The 20,847-nt window shown below is 43.8% G+C and overlaps 1 protein-coding gene across 2 annotated transcripts in view; it reads right to left on the reverse strand.

Moving 5' to 3' along the window:
• Positions 1–15,345, reverse strand: part of TMCC2 (transmembrane and coiled-coil domain family 2) — a 221,586-nt gene extending 206,241 nt beyond the window's left edge. For both annotated transcript variants that reach the window (XM_073615816.1, XM_073615815.1), the window contains exon 1: positions 14,611–15,345. In XM_073615816.1, coding sequence (XP_073471917.1) covers positions 14,611–14,799 — 189 coding nt within the window. In that variant the 5' untranslated portion in view covers positions 14,800–15,345. The remainder of the gene's footprint in view (positions 1–14,610) is intronic.
• Positions 15,346–20,847: the final 5,502 nt, after the last annotated feature.

Raw genomic sequence — 20,847 nt, forward strand, 5'->3', positions numbered from 1 at the left:
CCAAGCCTCGTTGTGATCCCCCGCACGGCCGGCCGTGTTCCAGCTTAGAGGCTCTCAGTACACAGTGGTGAGCGGCAGCCCGCCCGAACGGTTGCTCTGACGTCCCCCCCTCCCCTGTTTTTTCCTACCTGGAACCCTTATCCTGACATCCAGGACACCACCAAGATAATACAGCAGGATATGCGTTGGACTGATAACTGCAAGAGATTGCATCTGGCTGCACCAGCTCATCCTTCCTCCCTGGACTTCACATGCCCTGCAGGAACCGCTGTGACCTGTAGTTCTACTGCATCTCTTCAAGCTCAGCCAACTGACCTGAATGCAACTTCTCCAATTTTTATGTGAGTGGATATTGCTGTTTTAATAAAATGTGTTTATGATATATATTCAGAGGCGTCCCTCTCCTTGTAGGCATTCAGTCACAATCTTCTAAATTCACAGCCTTTTTTAAAAACGCAGCAGTCGCGGCAAAATGACGCTTTCGTGCATGCGCACAAGCACCGCGATCGTGCCGGCGCCATCTTGGAAACTGGAAAAAGACTCAGAACGGACGAATCACCACCTCCCACGCGTGCGCAATGAAGGGGGAGAGACGCAGCGGCCATGACGGACTGGACCAAGTGCTGTGGGACTACAGGTCCCAAAAGGAAAAAAATAACATAAATTAATAGCAGCAAGGGGAGTAGAATAATTGAAAGGAAAAGTGGAGACCACTGCAATCTTTGAAGCTTTTTTAAAGCTTACTTCTGTGCCAGATGTTCTGTTGCTGATGCCACTGAGACCACCAGAGCGGGGTTCCCTCCATAGAAGCTCCTTTAGAGACTGTACAGGAGGGACTTCCAAACAGGAGAGGCTTGAACCTGCTGGGGCGATGCGGTAAGAGGCTTTGCGATGTCCATCCAATCTCGTCAGGTGAGGATAAAAAAAAAAGAGAATGGTGGGGGGAATCTTTCTTCAATTTTTCTAGTTAGACCAATCCTGTCAGGTTGTGGAGGCTGAGTCACAACCCAGTGTGTGCTGCCATGAAGGCATCAGGAATGTTATTTGTCAGGTAAAACTGCTTGCTTTTATGTTTTGAACTGTGTATTTAATTGTTTAGCTGGTTTTGACTTTTAATTTGAAACAATTGGGTAAGGCCCATTACACACGGGACAGGTCTTCTGCGGTCCAGACCTACTTCCTGACCGCATAGGGCCCTAAACATGAGTATCCCTTGGACAGAGCAGGTAAGTATAACATGTTTGTTATTGAAAAAAAAATACATTACAATCACTTTAATCTATATTACTATGTTTTTATCACCATTGCAAACAAAAAGCTGATATTAATAATCATTTTGAATACCTTAAAGGGGTCATAAACTGTCATGGTTTTTCAGCTTAATGCATTCTATGCATTAAGCTGAAAAACCTTCTGTGGTGCTGCAGCCCCCCCGAGCCCAAGTTTTACTTACCTGACACGGATCTTTCTCCAGCCGGGAACAAGCACACCAGCTCTAGCTGGTGTCTCGTGTCCTGATTGAATAGATTGATAGCAGTACAGCCATTGGCTCCAGCTGCTGTCAATCAAATTCAATGATGCAGGCACCAGAGCCAAGTCCTGCATTCTGTGTGAACGGACAGCCTTCTCCAACGTGGGCACTCGATGCGGGGTGGAGCCACCAGCGCCGCCGGGGGACACCAGAAGAGGCGGATCGGGGGCCACTCTGTGCAAAACAAACTGCACAGTGGAGGTAAGTATTACATGTTTGTTATTTAAAAAAAAAAAAAGGAGGGTTTACAACCCCTTTAAAGTGGAACTATGATGGAGTCTATCACAGGCATCAACACAATGGGGGGGGGGGGGTTTACTAAAACTTAAGCACACAGAATCTGATGCAGCTGTGCATATAAACCAATCAGCTTTCAATTTCAATTAGGCTTTGACAATAAAACCTAGAAGCTGATTGAAAGAAATGAAGGGTCTATAATTTTTTATCATAGGTGTTTTTTTATAGTTGGTTACCAGTTTTTCACACATCTCAGGAGGGATTTTGGTCCACTCTGCTTTACACTCTTCTCTAAGTCCTTAAGGTTTCTTGGCTGTCGCTTGGCAACTCAAAGTTTAAGTTCCCTTCATACATTTTCTATAGGATTAACCCTTTCATGACTAAGCCTATTTCTGACATTTGGTGTTTACAAGTTAAAATCTGTATTTTTTGCTAGAAGAGAATCTAGAGAATAAAATGGTGATTGTTGCAATATTTTATGTCACACGGTATTTGTGCAGCAGCGGCCTTTTAAACGCAACTTTTTGGGGAAAAAGACACTTTCATGAATTTTAAAAAAACGAAACAGTAAAATTAGCCCAATTTTTTTGTATAATGTAAAAGATGATGTTACGCCGAGTAAATAGATACCAAACATGTCATGCTTTAAAATTGCACACACTCGTGGAATGGCGACAAACTACGGTGCCTAAAAATCTCCATAGGCGATATTTAAAAAAAAAATAACGGTTACCAGGTTAGGGTTACAGAGAAGGTCTAGTGCTAGAATTATTGTTCTCGCTCTGACAATCACGGCGACACCTCACATGTGTGATTTGAACACCGTTTACATATGCGGGCGCAACTTTCTTTGCTGCGCGAGCAGGGACGGGGGCGCTTTAAAAAATTTTTTTCTTTTTAATTTCACTTATTTTTATTTTTTTACATTGTGTTTTTTTTTAATTTTGATCACTTTTATTGCTGTCACAAGGAATCTAAACATCCCTTGTGACAGTAATAGGTGGTGACAGGTACTCTTTATGGAGGGATGGGGGTCTAAAAGACCTCCCATGCCTCCTTTGCACTTCAAAGTATTCAGATCGCCATTTTCGTCGATTCTGAATACTGAATATTTTTTAAAAACTGGCGCCATTGGCAGCCGAGTAAACAGGAAACACTTCCGTGTTTACAGAGAGAAGACTAGAAGGAAACCGTTTCTGGCTTTGTGCCAGTCTCTCTCTAGCCGCCGGAAGAGGCGGATCGATGACGGGACTCCCGGTGGGTCAAGAAGCCCGGTAAGAGTGGCGTAAGGCGGCAGGAGGGGGGGGATGTCCCCTCCCGCTCCTCCAGGATAACAACCGAGCAGCTTTTAGCCGCATCAGTTGTTATTCCTGGATAGCTCTAAAAAACGGTACCGGGATTATGCCTGCAGCTGCGGGCATCATCCCGGTATAACCCCCCAAAGCCGAGGCCGCGTATCTGCGTATGCTCGGCAGCAAGGGCTTAAGGTCTGGAGACTGGCTAGACTACTCCATGACCTTAATGTGCTTCTTCCTGAGCCTTCCTTTGTTGCCTTGGTGGTATGTTTTGGGTCATTGTCATGCTGAAAGACCCATCAACGACCCATCTTCAGTGTTCTGGCTGAGAGAAGAAGGTTCTCATCCAAGATTTTACAATACATGGCCCTGTCCACTGGCCCCCCAATGCGCCAAAGTCTGCCTGTACCTTTAGCAGAGAAACAGCCCCAAAGCATAATGTCTCCACCTTCATGCTTGACTGTAGGGATGATTTTCTTAGGGTCATATTCGGCATTTTTCTTTCTCCAAGTATGGCAAGTCGAGTTAATGCAAAAGATGTCAATTTTGGTCTCATCTGACCACAGCACTTTCTCTCAATCCTTCTCTGAATCATTTAGATGTTCATTGGCAAACTGCAGACAGGCCTGTATATGAGCCTTCTTTAGGAGGGGACCTTGCGGACACTGCAGGATTTCAAACCATGGCAGCGTATTGTGTTGCCAATAGTGTTACATAGTTACATAGTAGGTGAGGTTGAAAAAAGACACAAGTCCAACCTATGTGTGTGAGTATATGTCAGTATTACATTGTATATCCTTGTATGTTGCGGTCGTTCAGGTGCTTATCTAATAGTTTCTTGAAAATATCAATGCCCCCCCGCTGAGACCACCACCTGTGGAAGAGAATTCCACATCCTTGCCACTCTTACAGTAAAGAACCCTCTATGTAGTTTGAGGTTAAACCTCTTTTCTTCTAATTTTAATGAGTGGCCATGAGTATTGTTAAATTCCCTTCTGGGAAAAAGTTTTATCCCTATTGTGCGGTCACCATTATGGTAGTTGTATATTGAAATCATATCCCCTCTCAAGCGTCTCTTCTCCAGAGAGAATAAGTTCAGTGCTCACAACCTTTCCTCGTAACCAATATCCTCCAGACCCTTTATTAGCTTTGTTGCCCTTCTTTGTACTCGCTCCATTTCCAGTACATCCTTCCTGAGGACTGGTGCCCAGAACTGGACAGCATACTCTAGGTGCGGTCGGACCATAGTCTTGTAGAGCGGGAGAATTATCGTTTTACCTCTGGAATTAATCCCCTTTTTAATGCACGCCAATATTCTGTTTGCTTTGTAGCAGCCGCTTGGCATTGCATGCCACTGCTGAGCCTGTCATCTACTAGGACCCCCCAGGTCCTTTTCCATCCTAGATTCCCCCAGAGGTTCTCCCCCCAGTGTATAGATTGTATTCATATTTTTGCCACCCAAATGCATTATTTTACATTTTTCTACATTGATCCTCATTTGCCATGTAGTTGCCCACCCCATTAATTTGTTCAGATTTTTTTGCAAAGTTTCCATATCCTGCTAAGTTATTGCACTGCTTAGCTTAGTATCATCTGCAAATACAGAGATTGAACTGTATACCCCATCCTCCAGGTCGTTTATGAACAAATTAAATAGGATTGGACCCAGCACAGAACCCTGGGGGACCCCCCTACCCACCCCTGACCATTCTGAGTACTCCCCATTTATCACCACCCTCTGAACTCGCCCCTGTAGCAGGTTTTCAAACCATGTACTCACCCTATGGTCCATGCCAACAGACTTTATTTTGTACAGTAAACGTTCATGGGGAACTGTGTCAATTGCTTTTGCAAAATCCAGATACACCATGTCTACGGGCCTTTCTTTATCTAGATGGCAACTTACCTCCTCATAGAAGGTTAATAGATTGGTTTGGCAAGAACGATTCTTCATGAATCCATGCTGATTACTGCTAATGATACCGTTTTCATTACTAAAATCTTGTATATAGTCCCTTATCATCCCCTCCAAGAGTTTACATACTATTGATGTTAGGCTAACTGGTCTGTAATTCCCAGGGATGTATTCTGGGCCCTTTTTAAATATTGGTGCTACATTGGCTTTTCTCCATTTACCTGGTACCATTCCAGTCAGTAGACTGTCAGTAAAAACTAGGAACAATGGTCTGGCAATTACTTGACTGAGTTTCCTAAGTACCCTTGGATGCAAGCCATCTGGTCCCTGTGATTTATTAATGTTAAGTTTCCCAAGTCTAATTTTTATTCTGTCCTCTGTTAACCATGGAGGTGCTTCCTGTGATGTGTCATACGGATAAACACTGCAGTTTTGGTTACTGAAGCTCCCCCGATTCCCTCGTGAAGACTGAGGAGAAAAATAAATTCAATACCTTTGCCATCTCCCCATCCTTTATAAGCAGATGTCCTTCCTCATTCTTTATGGGGCCAATATGGTCTGTCCTCCCTTTTTTACTCTTAACATACTTAAAGAATTTCTTGGGATTTTTTTTGCTCTCCTCCACTATGTGTCTTTCATGTTCTACAGTGGGGTAAAAAAGTATTTACTCAGTCACCAATTGTGCAAGTTCTCCCACTTAAAAAGATGAGAGAGGCCTGTAATTGTCATCATAGGTATACCTCAACTATGAGAGACAAAATGTGGAAATAAATTCAGACAATCACATTGTCTGATTTTTGAAAGAATTTATTTGCAAATTATGGTGGAAAATAAGTATTTGGTCAATATCAAAAGTTCATCTCAATACTTTGTTATATATCCTTTGTTGGCAATGACAGAGGTCAAACATTTTCTGTAAGTCTTCACAAGGTTGTCACACACTGTTGCTGGTATGTTGGCCCATTCCTCCATGCAGATCTCCTCTAGAGCAGTGATGTTTTGGGGTTGTCGCTGGGCAACACGGACTTTCAACTCCCTCCAAAGGTTTTCTATGGTGTTGAGATCTGGACACTGGCTAGGCCACTCCAGGACCTTCAAATGCTTCTTATGAAGCCACTCCTTCGTTGCCCGGATGGTGTATTTGGGATCATTGTCACGCTGAAAGACCCAGCCACGTTTCATCTTCAATGCCCTTGCTGATAGGAGGAGGTTTGCACTCAAAATCTCACGATACATGGCCCCATTCATTCTTTCATGTACACGGATCAGTCGTCCTGTTCCCTTTGCAGAGAAACAGCCCCAAAAGCATGATGTTGCCACCCCCATGCTTCACAGTAGGTATGGTGTTCTTTGGTTGCAACTCAGCATTCTTTCTCCTCCAAACACGGCGAGTTGTGTTTCTACCAAACAGTTCTACTTTGGTTTCATCTGACCTGACCATATGACATTCTCCCAATCCTCTTCTGGATCATCCAAATGCTCTCTAGCAAACCTGGGACGGGTCCGGACATGTACTGGCTTGAGCAGGGGGACACGTCTGGCACTGCAGGATCTGAGTCCCTGGCGGCGTAGTGTTTTACTGATGGTAGCCTTTGTCACGTTGGTCCCAGCTCCCTGCAGGTCATTCACTAGCTCCCCCAGTACGGTTCTGGGATTTTTGTTTACCATTCTTGTGATCATTTTGACCCCACGGGGTGAGATCTTGCATGGAGCCCCAGATCGAGGGAGATTAGCAGTGGTCTTGTATGTCTTCCATTTTCTAATTATTGCTCCCACAGTTGATTTCTTCACACCAAGCTGCTTGCCTATTGCAGATTCAGTCTTCCCAGCCTGGCGCAGGTCTACAATTTTGTTTCTGGTGTCCTTCTACAGCTCTTTGGTCTTCACCATAGTGGAGTTTGGAGTGTGACGGTTTGAGGTTGTGGACAGGTGTCTTTTATACTGATAACAAACAGGTGCCATTAATACAGGTAATGAGTGGAGGATAGAGGAGCCTCTTAAAGAAGATACAGGCCCGTGAGACAGAAATCTTGCTTGTTTGTAGGTGAACAAATACTTATTTTCCACCATAATTTGCAAATAAATTCTTTCAAAAATCAGACAATGTGATTGTCTGGATTTGTTTCCACATTTTATCTCTCATAGTTGAGGTATACCTATGACGACAATTACAGGCCTCTCTCATCTTTTAAGTGGGAGAACTTGCACAATTGGTGGCTGACTAAATACTTTTTTGCCCCCTTGTATCTTAGCCGTCCTTATTTCACCCTTACATTTCTTGTTGCGTTCTTTATAAAGTCTGAATTCTGATGATGATCCCTCAACCTTGTATTTTTTGAAGGCCTTCTCCTTTGCTTTTATATGCATTTTTACATTGGAGTTAAGCCATCCAGGACTTTTGTTCGCTCTTTTAAATTTATTACCCAATGGGATGCATTGGGTAATGCCCTTATTTAATATGCTCTTAAAACAAACCCATCTCTCCTCCGTGTTCTTTGTTCCTAAGATTTTATCCCAATTTATGCCTTCTAGCAAGGTTCGTAGTTCAGGAAAGTTGGCTCTTTTGAAATTCAGTGTCTTTGTATTCCCCTTATGTTTCCTATTCGTGTGATTTATACTGAAGCCAATTGACCTGTGATCGCTGTTACCTAAATTGCCCCATATTTCCATATCTGTGATCAAGTCTGTATTGTTGGTAATCAGTAGATCCAGTAACGCTTTATTTCTAGTTGGTGCGTCTACCATCTGAACCATGAAATTGTCCTGCAAGACATTGAGGAACTGGCGAGCTTTAGATGAATGCGTGGTTCCCTCTGCCCAGGCTATGTCTGGATAGTTAAAATCCCCATTTATGATAACACTTCCCATCCTTGCTGCTAATCCAAATTGTGATAGGAGATCCATCCCCCCCTCCTCCCTCAGGTTAGCGGGCCTATAGCATACTCCCAATATTATTTTCCCCTTAGCTTCCTCCCTTTGGAGCTCTACCCATAAGGATTCCACCTTCTCCCTAGCTCCATTAGTGATGTCATCTCTCACATTCACTTGTACATTATTCTTGATATATAGGCATACCCCTCCCCCCTTTTTACCCTCTCTATCCTTGCTATAAAGGGTATACCCTTGAATGTTTGCCAGCCAATCATGAGAGCTGTTGAACTAAGTCTCTGAAATTCCCACAAAATCCAAATCCTCCTCGTACAACAGTATCTCTAGTTCACCCATCTTGTCTGCCAGGCTCCAGGCATTGGTGAACATGCCATGTAGTTTAGACCGGTCGCATACTATCCTCTTATTGGGTGATCCGTGATTGCAACTAGGACTTGCTACTATACTTACCTTGGGTTTATGTGCTTTGCTCAACCTACCATTAATGCCCCAATACTACCCTCTGGAATATGTTCCGCATTGATTATCTCTACCTCTGCATCCTCCCCCCATCGCAGAGTTTAAAATCCCATCTAACTTTCTGGCCATCTTCATTCCCAGCTTATCTACACCCTCCTCATTTAGGTGCAGTCCGTCCCTTCTATAGTACTGGTTATCGACTGAGAAGTTGGCCCAGTCCTCCAGGAACCCAAACCCCTCCTTACTACACCAGCTCTTCAGCCCCTTGTTTACTTCCCTAATCTCCCTCTGCCTTTCTGGTGTGGCTCGATGTACCGGTAGTATTCCTGAGAATACTACCTTGGAGGTCCTTTTCCTCAATTTAGCGCCTAAGTCTCTAAAATCGTTCTTTAGGACACTCCATCTGCCTCTGACTTTGTCATTGGTGCCAACGTGCACCATGAAAGCTGGGTCTTCCCCTGCCCCTCCCAGTAATCTGTCCACCAGATCTGTGATGTGTCGAACCCGAGCGCCCGGTAGACAACATACTGTTCGGCGCTTCAGGTCTTTGTTACAGATTGGCCTCTCTGTCCTTCTAAGAATTGAGTCCCCTGCCACCAGAATCTGTCTTTCCTTTCCCTTCGCTCCCCCCCCCCCACTTTCGATGGATGAGTTCTTCCCCCAGCAGAGTCCCTCAGCTCCAGCAGTGCTGGTCCCTGACTGGTTTCACCAATGTCACGCAATGGAGTGTACTTATTGGGATGCTCCAGCCCTGGATCGGCTTCACTGGCACTTCCCCCTCTACCCTTCCTGACTGTCACCCATCTACTCTTTGCTAGTGCCTGCACCTCTTTGTCTCCACCCGTCTCTGTGCTGGCCCCTGCTGTGTACGTTCCTGGCTCTCCTTTAGTATGGAGGGACTTCTCAGTGCTGACAGTTGCCTCCCCAGATTCAGAACTTGGGCTTCCAGAGAAACAATGCGCTTACATTTTGCATAGCAGTATTCACCCTCGATCGGATGATCAAGGAACGCATACATGCCGCAAGATGTACAGCGAGTTGCCTCTCAACACCCACCGGGCATTGTACCTATTAAATTTAATGAGGATTGGGGATTATACCCTGTCCAAATTACCTAACAAATAGCTTCCTGACACTAATACTCAACAAGACAATACACAGGTACTCAACAAGACAATACACAGGCACTCGCAGAACTACGTGCACTCACAGAACTACATACACCCGCAGACCTACGTGCACCCGCAGACCTACGTGCACCCACAGAACTACGTGCGCCCACAGAACTACGTGCGCCCACAGAACTACGTGCGCCCACAGAACTACGTGCGCCCGCAGAACTACGTGCGCCCGCAGAACTACGTGCACTCGCAGACCTACGTGCACCCGCAGACCTACGTGCACCCGCAGACCTACGTGCACCCGCAGACCTACGTGCACCCGCAGACCTACGTGCGCTCACAATCCACAAGTACACAGTACACAAGTACTAACAATCCACACACACTAGTCAGACAACACTCAGGTACTCACACTGCCCAGGTATGACCCCTGCTATAACCTCCTGTTTTCAACTCTGGTTTTTAAATCACCACTTAGACCAGTTCCACTTGGACAGAGTTCCAGCAGACTCAAAGATGAGCAGGAAGGAGAGTCTTTGGTGACTTGGTGTGTTTGGTGACTGTGGTCCCAACTGCCTTGAGATCGTTGGCAAGCTCCTCCCATGTAGTTCTGGGTTGATCCCTCGCTTTTCTTATGATCCTCCTTACCCCATGAGGCAAAATCCTGCATGGAGCTCCAGACCGAGGGTGATTGATCGTTATTTTGTATTTCTTCCATTTGCAAATAAACGCTCAAACAGTTGTCTCCTTCTCACCAAGCTTTTTGCCGATGGTCTTGTACCCCATTCCAAACTTGTGCAGATCTACAATCTTGTCCCTGACGTCCTTTGACAGCTCTTTGGTCTTGCCCATGATGGTGAGGTTTTAATGGAAGAAAGAGATTCTGTGGACATGTGTCTTTTATACACATAACGATTTGTCGTCTCAAATTGACAGGACTAATCTGTGTACCACATAGAGCACATACTGTAGCCAGTCTGTGGAAGCCAGAATTATTATTGGTTGGTAGGGGATCAAATACTTATTTTACTCACTGAACTGCAATTCTATTAATAACATTTTTATTATTACTTATTACAGGGCAATAACTTCTCTACAGGATGTGGAAACCTTGCAAGAAGATCTGAACAAATTAACGGGGTGGGCAACTATATGGCAAATGAGGTTTAATGTAGAGAAATGTAAAATAATGCATTTGGGTGGCAAAAAAAGGCAATCTATACAATAGGGGGAGAATCTCTGGGGGAATCTAGGATGGAAAAGGACCTTGGGGTCCTAGTAGATGACAGGCTCAGCAATGGCATGCAATGCCAAGCTGCTGCTAACAAAGCAAACAAAATATTAGTATGCATTAAAAAAGGGATTAACTCCAGGGATAAAGCGATAATTCTCCCACTCTACAAGACTCTGGTCCGGCCACACCTAGAGTATGCTGTCCAGTTCTGGGCACCAGTCCTCCTGAAGGATGTACTGGAAATGGAGCGAGTACAAAAAAGGGCAACAAAGCTAATAAAGGGTCTGGAGGATATTAGTTATGAAGAAAGGTTGCAAGCACTACACATAGGGATACATTTTTTTCACGGAAGGGAGTTTAAGAAGACACATGGCCACTAGGGTTGCCATATCATCCCTTTCATCCAGGACACATATGAATTACACAGGTTCAAAGGCTGATTAAATGCAGATAAGGCACCAAATTAGTTTAATTACCACCTTAATCAGCCACAGAACCTGTGTAATTAATGTGTGTGCTGGATTAAAGGGATGATGTGGCAACCCTAGTGGCCACTCATTAAAATGATAAGAAAAGACGTTTAACCATAAACTATGTAGATGGCTCTTTACTGTAAGAGCGTCCAGGATGTGGAACTCCCTTCCACAGGCGGTGGTGTCAGCGGCGGGGGCATCGATAGTTTAAAAAAACTATTAGATAAGCACCTGAACAACCAATACATACAGTGATATACAAGGTAATACTGACATAAAATCACACACATAGGTTGGACTTGATGGACTTGTGTCTTTTTTCAACCTCACCTACTATGTAACTGTTTTTTCTGGATTTTTGGTTAATATTCTGTCTCTATCATTTAAACGACACCCATGATAACAATTATAGTCCCGTAGTTTATTTGTAAGTGGGCAAACTAACAAAATCTGCAGGGGATCAATAATTATTTCCGCCACTGTATGTAAAACCTTTATCCCAAAAAAACTTCTGCAGCTTCAAGGTGTTACCTGGTGTCAAGCTTTAATGTGTTAATCACGCATGTAAAGTCAATCTTTACATCTAACATCTCCATCTAACAGCAGTCATCTCCGCAGGTAACAATGCTGCTGTTCAAGGGTGGCTACAGTGCTCCTCCAAAGATACAGTGAAAAAAGTGTGTTACTAGCTGGATGACCAGATGAAAATAAAGGGAAAAAAGGATTAAAAAAAAAACAGCACATGGGTTTAGTTATACAATAAAGCAGAACTCTGGGTAAAGTAAAAATGTTCCTGTGCAATGGAACTACCTCCGCAATGCAGAGGTTAAATGCTCAATTAGGTCTGGGTGCCATAAAAATCAAGTTTACTTACCCAATCCTCCCCACTCACAGGCTCCTTCCAGATTATAAGACTGGTACCAACAGTCTCTTCTCTCCTATGCTCCACCAGTCCCAGGTCCTATGACATCATCAAATACAATGCAGGGTCCATAGTCCTGCACTGGACATGAGGACCCTGAGGCATAGTTCACTGTAAGACTGTAGGGGAGTATAGGAGAGTGCTAGCTGCCGGGAGAGAAGAGATCTGGTAAGAAAAACTGCTGTTCGTGGCACCCTAGACCTAAACAAGCATTTAATCCTTGCAGTGCAGGGGTGGCCCCACTGCTAAGGAGCATTTTTATTTTCCCCGGAGTTGCTCTTTAACACATACAGGCAGATAAAACACATTGCAACCTCTTTATAAACGCGATTTCAAGTAAAGATGCACTGTGATAAAATAATTAATCTTGCATATAATGTGCAATTACTTAGAGATGATAAAATCTCCAAATTCCATATTTTATTTTTTTTTGCTACTGTGATCTGACTTCCTGTTAGAGGGTGGCTACATTCATGCTCCATGGTCCCACTGTATATACGAATGTAGTCATTTGCTTGCTAGTCCGAGTCTATGGGATTTGTAGTGTGCTTAGAGCAGTGCACATGACCACAACTAATATGCACTGCTTGTTCCAAAGAAACAGGAAGTAGGGTGGAAAGGAGAGGTTTAGGAGCTCCCAGAGAACATTACAAGAAAAACACAGTTTCATGAAAAAATAGATTACAGGGCCAGTAGTGTGTATAAATTATTTTTGGAAAATATGTAAATTAGTGTCACTTTAGTGTAAACTGTATAACATTTAGGCTATATTCGTACCAGCAATTAGGGCCAGTGCAAATAGTAGCATTAGGAATCAGAGATTACTGGCTTTCAGCGGCTAGGTGCGGCCGCCGGCCCCATTTACTATAATGACAGGTCATTGGCGGCTGCACCTATTCATGGCTCTCTGCTCAGTCAGTGATTACCTGCAGTGATCACTGCTGAACACACTTTGTGTGCATCCAGCAGTGATCACCGCTGGTAATTGCTGGCTGTGCAGAGAGCCGCGAATAGCTGCCTCCACTGGCGACCTGTCACTATATGCAGCAACAATTCGCACCAGTGTGAATGTAGCTGTAGGGTCACTTCAATATGCAATCGGGTATACATCAGTAAGGTAAAACTACAGAAACAATTAAAGTGAAAGTCCATGCTAAAACTAAAATCCCTACATCTATAGCCACCAACATTCTAACACTAACCTATTTAGCCCTGTAAAGAAAAAACTAGTATACATACCTTTTCTGCAGGCGATCCGACCTGATCCCTAGCAGCAGAAGCTCTGCAGAGGACACGTCCGGCAACGGCTGTAAAATGAATGGGAAGTGACGTCACCCATAGACTTACTATGGGGCTTCCTTTGTCAGCAGTGTCCTCTGCACCCGCCCACACAGCGAAGCCGCAGCTCAGCATGGGATTGGGTTGGCTCGCCTGCAGAAAAGGTATGTACAGTAATACCTTGGATTACAAGCATAATTCATTCCAGAAGCATGCTTCTAATCCAAAGCACTCATATATCAAAGTGAGTTTCAGCATAAGAAATAATGGAAACTCAGATGATTCGTTCCACAACCACTGCTGGTGTACGCAGTACTGTATGTGGCCAGAGGTGCAGGGGTGCTGTTGACGCTCGGAGACACTCGGGAGCTGGTGACACTTTGTTCCGACGCACGTTATGCCCGCCCCACCGAGCTGGGAGCGTTTCCCAGTGTCTCCGAAATTCTAAAGCGTCCCCAAACCTCTGTCCACACACAGTAATACTTACACCAGCGGCTTGAGTCCTGCTAGTCTTGCGAGACAGCGCTCACAAATCAAGTCAGTATTTAAATATATAGCCCTTCTTGAGAAACGCTTGTATACCGCGTTACTCGCAAACTGAGGTATCACTGTATACCCGTTTTTTTTTTTTCTTTACAGGGCTATATAGGTTAGTGTCAGAATGCTTGTGGCTTTAGTTTTCGCATGGACTTCCACTTTAAGTACTGTCCGTGATACTTTTTTATTTGCACTAACATCCAATTGTTGGATGTTAGTGCAAGTTTGCAAATAAAAAAAAAGGATTACGGACAGTGCTCAATTGTTTATTTTGCAAGTGCACTAATATGGCTACAATTACCTCAAGCATGATGGTAAAACGACAGTAATTCATGCACACCTGGTTTTAAAGGCATTTGTATGCCTAGCGTAATTTTATCGGCACTCACCTGTGAGTGGGGTAGCTACATGTGCTGCATGCAGCTTGCCGTATAAGTGAATGGTTGTACATGGTCAGGCTCTTGTAAACGATGTTGCTTCTTTTGCACCACACATGCACGCCTGATGCATTTTCCAACTGCGAAACTTCCACTTTTGGAAGATATATGGGACGTGCAAAGAAGCCTCAGCATTTACAATCGCATGATTCACCTCTATGGCAGGCAAGATGTGGCACGTGGAGCTCTCCAGACGTAGGAAAACGCCGGAAAATGACGCCAAGCTTATAAAATAGCTGTGTGCATAAACTGTAGTAGTGATTCCAGGGATCCTGCAATTACCTTGAGGTCTGGCGGTTTGTTCCGTGTGTAGACAGGGGGTGCCGGGGTGACAGATGGTACTGCTGAGCCCACATCCCCAGGCGCTGGGCAATCGGATCCTCGCACTTCCATGACAGTGGGTGGCAAAAGCGCATCTTGTGTAGCAGCCACCTCTTCGGGGTGCAATTCGTCTGACTTACAACGCTTCATGTATCCAGACAGGAGGAAGGGCAGAGGGGGCTGAAGGGGCAAGTAAATGGCCAACACAACATGAAAAACAGCGAGCCCCCTGGAGCAGAAGATTCAAGTATGACAAAGGCAGCTTCTAAGGTCACATTACATAGGAGACTACCTTTCCATCATTCACACTCTGAACCTGGGACACACATAGGCGCCCACAAGCTCTCCAACGTGACGGCATGGACACAAGTTCTGTCTGCTCACACCCAGTGTGCTTCAACACACGGCACCGTTATATCTATCTACACGAATTAAAAAAAAAAAAAAAAGGCTCTACAAAATGCACAGATAGATAAACACCATATTAACGCATTCACGTCAGGAAATCTACGTCTACATAGGCTGAGGAGGGGCCCTTCCGCTATGCATCCTGTCCGAGGGCCGTCCGGCTTCTTCTTCCCCCCGGGGCCCCGGCTGTACCGTCTGCACTTCATCCACAAGAGCCTGGGGTGACCAACTCAGCCTACCTTGCTGCTGACCGACACTGTGTCTAGCGAATCGAAAAGAAGCACTTGACACTCACTAGCCAATAGAAACCGAGGGAGGGCCTCGAGTATGTTTTCCAAGGTTGGTTGAGTTGCAGGAGCTGTCACAGAAGGTGGTGCTGTAGAGGGTTGTAAGGAGGGCGCTGTGCAGTGTGTGACTGTGAGGGGCTCATCCATAAGAAGACCACCAAACGACCCATACCTTGCACGTGTAGGGCATAGGGGAGAGATCACATTCTTTGTTCCAAATCACTTAAGTAAATATGATTCCTTGTCTGGTTTGAGTAAAGGAGATTGACAACGTCCATGGATAAAGTGTTGAGCTTTGAGAAGCTTGGAAATGAAGTGGATTTATTCAAGAGCCAGGCAATCCCCCTGTAATCCCATGAAAGAAAGTAATAGTCATTTTGTGGATTGTTTAGGTTGCACAGAAAAGTTATATAACTGTAGAGAGCTTTCTATGCATTAACGTAAAAAACCTTCTACATGCAGCTCCCCCACAGCCACCCCTTATTATACTGTGATGACTTAGGGTAATGACTAAGCGCACGTGAAGTGTGCGAAACACGTCTACCCAGCATTCTGATTCCTGTCGTTTTTGGGATGTCCAAATAAAAAGGATTTTGATCTACAGTGGTGTGCGGCCATTTCTTCTAAATTCACCCCTTATACTTACTGAGTCGGATCTCAATCCAGTGATGTGCATGAAAGCAGAGGCTCTGTCTGCTCTCTCCCTCCTCATTGGCTCAGAGACAGAAGTGGCAGCCAGTGACAAGGGGGTAGGGGAGGGTCCGAGTCCCGCACAGCTAGGCTCGGAAGCAAGCCCGCATGAGTGCCCCCCATAGTAGGCAGCTTGCTATGGGGCACTGGGTGGGGGGAGGAGCCAGGAACGTCGACAGGAGACCAGAAAAGAGGAGGATCAGGGCTGCCCCGTGCAAAACTATTGTACAGAGCAGGTAAGCATAACATGTTTATCATTTTAAAGAAATAGAAATTATATTTAGAATCACTTTAGTACACATTGCAGATCTGTATTTGTTCATTCTTGATGAAACAGCATGTGCATTATGCTTCTTAACATGCCATGCGGCATGCTCCCAGCACAAAGAGAGAAACACATATGTGACCCCACGTAAAAAAACGTCCAGTGCAGTGAGGCCCATATATGTGTTATGTCGGCGTGAAGGGGTTAAGCAGAGACCCTGGAAAATTAAATGGTTGTTTTTGCAATTTATCTCGCACAATATTTGCATAAAGGTTTATCAAATGCAAATTTTCAGGAAAAAATACATTTTAATGAGTTTTAGTGAACACAAACAGAATATAATATGCAATTTTTGGTAGAACATAAAAGACGTTATGCTAAGTAAATAGATACCTAATATGGCATGCTTTATAATTGCGTATGCCCATGGAACCACGCCAAACAAAACTACCTAAAAATCTGCATAGCTGTCACTTTAAAAATGTTTACAGGTTACCAGTTTAGAGTTACACAGGAGGTCTGGCACTAGAATTATTGCTCTTGCTCTGATGTTTGCGGTGATACTTTACATGTGTGGTGCAATCAGTGTTTACATGCATGCGGGACCAACGTGTGTGTGTGAGCATTTGCACGTGAGTGATTAATATTTTTTTAAAGTTTTATTTATTTTTATTTATTTTTTACACTGTACTTTTATTTATTTTTTTTTTAATCAACATTATCCCTTGTGATAGCATGGGCCGTTACAGGTGCTTTTTATGGAGAGTCCCAAGACCTCAGAGAACAGCAGCACAATCCAAGGCTTGCCTCCGAGGAGAAACAGCTGGGAATTCTCCTTGCTGGGGAAAGACCATCTCTTCAAGTTTTCAGACTATTTATCAGCTTCCCAGCCACCATCTGGGTACACATCCCCATGGATAGGCTAGGCCCTAATCAATATTAAGGATGTTTTTTTAATCTTCCCTCCCTAAGTTCTGGAAGCTGATCCCAGAAGCAGGGGGACACAATCAAACTCGCAGCCTGTGAAACCCTGAACAGACCAGAGCAAACAATCACTGCTCCCTTGACTACAGGATAAAAAATGTAAATGTACCTAGCACCTTACCTAACCAGGAGGGTGCTACAGATGGCAGTGAGGGGAAATCTCTCGAGTGGGATGCATATTAGGGATGAGCTTCGTGTTCGAGTCGAACCCATGTTCGACTCGAACATCGGCTGTTCGATCGTTCGCCGAATTGCGAACGATATGGGCCGTTCGCGCCAGATTCGTGTGGCGCGTCACGGCCCATAATTCACTGCGGCATCGCAGTGCATTGCTGGCTGATGATTGGCGAAGCATGCACTATGACCCGCATGCCTGGCCAATCACAGTGCCGTCTGTAGAGAGAGCTGTAATTGGCCAAAGCCAGGGTGGCTTTGGCCAATTATGGCTCAGGGGGTTAAGAACACGCCCCACACTATATAAGGCCGCCTGCACGGCGGACCTGTGTAGTGTGTTCCGGCTTGACAGAGAGAGAGACAGTGTCATTTGATTTAAGTTAGATAGATTAGGCAGGACAGTCAGTCAGTTAGCTGCACTTACAGTGTATTATATATATATATATATATATATATATATATATATATATATATATATATATATATATATACACATACATATATATATTATATATATATATATATATATATATATATATATATATATACACACATACATATATATATTATATATATATATATATATATATATATATATATATATATATATATATATATATATATATATATATATATATATATATATACACACACATACATACATACATACATACACACACTGTATTCAGTTTAGCTAGATCCGTTCCTGTTATCTTCCTAATGACAGGCAGGCTTGTGTTGTTACAGTATTTACAGCTACCTGAAGAAAATTGCTGATGTGCTTTTGATCCTATTAGTACCACAGTCAGGCAGCTAGACTATTTACAGTTAGCGTAGTGCGTCCTCCTCACAGGGTTCAGCTAAAGCTACAAGTTAGTTTAGTGTGACCTCTGCACAGTGTTCAGCTAAAGCTACAAGTTAGTGTAGTGCGTCCTCCTCACAGTGTTCAGCTAAAGCTACAAGTTAGTGTAGTGCGTCCTCACAGTATTCAGCTAAAATTACAAGTTAGTGTAGTACGTCCTTTGAACAGTGTTCAGCTAAAGCTACAAGTTAGTGTAGTGCACAGTATTCAGCTAAAGCTACAAGTTAGTGTGGTGTGACCTCCTCACAGTGTTCAGCTAAAACTACAATTTAGTGTAGTGCGTCCTCTGAACAGTGTTCAGCTAAAGCTACAAGTTAGTGTAGTGCGACCTCTGCACAGTGTTCAGCTAAAGCTACAAGTTAATGTAGTGTGACCTCTGCACAGTGTTCAGCTAAAGCTACAAGTTAGTGTAGTGCGTCCTCTGAACAGTGTTCAGCTAAAGCTACAAGTTAGTGTAGTGCGTCCTCCTCACAGTGTTCAGCTAAAACTACAAGTTAGTGTAGTGTGTCCTCTGAACAGTGTTCAGCTAAAGCTACAAGTTAGTGTAGTGCGACCTCTGCACAGTGTTCAGCTAAAGCTACAAGTTAGTGTAGTGCACAGTGTTCAGCTAAAGCTACAAGTTAGTGTAGTGCGTCCTCCTCACAGTGTTCAGCTAAAGCTACAAGTTACTACCAATTGGTCTCCAAAGTACACAAGTACACCTATACCTTGATACCCACCACTGCGCCTCGGAATAAATACCAACTATATTAAATGACAAATGTTGGTGTAAATGTCTAACTACGGCTGCCACATTGTAAAAAAAAAAAACTGTTAAACCATATGATTTTTATCAATACCGTGTCTACTATAAATAAAACACACATGACAATAAAAATAGTGGCGCTCCCTAAATACGTGAATCACCCTTTATAGTGACTACTTGCTAAAATTCGTGAACACCTATCAAAGTGTACACCAAAAAATTACATAAACAAATTATATGTATAAAGATGATATGTATACAAATATGGTGAACATCAAGTGATCCAAAAAACAATGCAAGTTGTGACCCAGTATCACTGCTGCAGAAAAACAATTATTTTAACAATATAAAAATAAAAATAATAGTGAGTGTACTTATAGCATATATGAAAATGAGTGACCCAGTGATAGGGTAAAGTTCATTCAGAATTCGTGCTTTAAGTCCAAACAAAAATGTGTGGGATCTTCTTTCCAAAACCTTCCACAGCACCCTGGTGTTCAGTGAATCCACCCCCAATGAAATCTCACTCACCAGCTCCAATTGCCCACACTTGCGTGTAAGGCTAAACAAGCTTAATGGTTCCAAATCACCGGAATAAGACCACCAACTTATCCATCCAAAGGAAAGTGTAGAATACGTTCCATATGTGAATAAAAAAATGCTCCAAATAGTGTGATAACATACAACCAGTTTATTATTACACACTTAAAACAAATCTCCAATGGTTAAACTCACATTTTTACAAAGTAAAATATGCACAGCAACCTCCACAGCAAACTGCATATACACTGCACAGCACAACAACTTATAAAGCCTCCTGAGGGTTTGCGGTCACGGCGGACCCGAGATATGCAGGCGTCTGAACCAATTCTCTCACCCACTCCTCGCTTGTCTGACTATTAAGACCAATCTCTCCCTTGGTAAGGTTACACCGCAACGCCCGTCCCTCTGTACGTTACTCGTTTACGATGTCCACCACTGCATGGCCACGCCCCGACATGTTTCGTCACACCTGTGACTTATTCATGGGATAGGCCGCCCCGAGTGTTCATCAATCCTTATATGTCCTCCCATCAATCACTGACAGCGGAACGTATAGTGCGCATGCGCCCCCTATACACGTTGCGCCTGCGCACTCCTTGTGTCCCCGTAAGCACAAACCCCCATTGCTCAGGGCCGCCGCTCAATAGACACTAAAGTATCGGGTTACACCGCTTAATATACAATTTTACCTGTATAGATATGCGCTACTAAAATGTCAATTATCTTCAAATCTAGTATTATTAATATACAGTACTCACTTCACTAATTCTAAAACTGAGTACCGGACCCCGAATATAATACATAACGTACTGGTTGCTTCAGCAATATTACTAAAACAAATCAAACCACACAAAGCAACCCCCACTCCCCAATAATCAAAAAATCTATATAAAATGTGGTTGTACAGCCAGGATTCGGTCATACACATTACTTGTCAAATAAGATTGGCGCTTCTCTGACTCTATGGCTGTTCCTTGTGAGCCTTGATTTGCTGCTCTGGGGTGTGGGCATCATACACCATAATATACGATAAAGCACAGACCTGGGATTCTCCCAGTCTCTGGCTTTTGTTTAAAGCTCACCAATGTGGTCTGTGCATTCTTTTCACATCGGATATTGTGATTGTACAGGCTAGAAAAGGACTGGGCACCTGGAGATACAACACGTGGGTCCATCCACCATCATCGCCTTCCTGGGCCATCCTTAGCCACTCACCACCCAAGCCTATCCGACCCAATCC

Source organism: Aquarana catesbeiana, linkage group LG02 (genome assembly GCF_042186555.1).
Source record: "Aquarana catesbeiana isolate 2022-GZ linkage group LG02, ASM4218655v1, whole genome shotgun sequence".
Classification (NCBI taxonomy): Eukaryota; Metazoa; Chordata; class Amphibia; order Anura; family Ranidae; genus Aquarana; species Aquarana catesbeiana.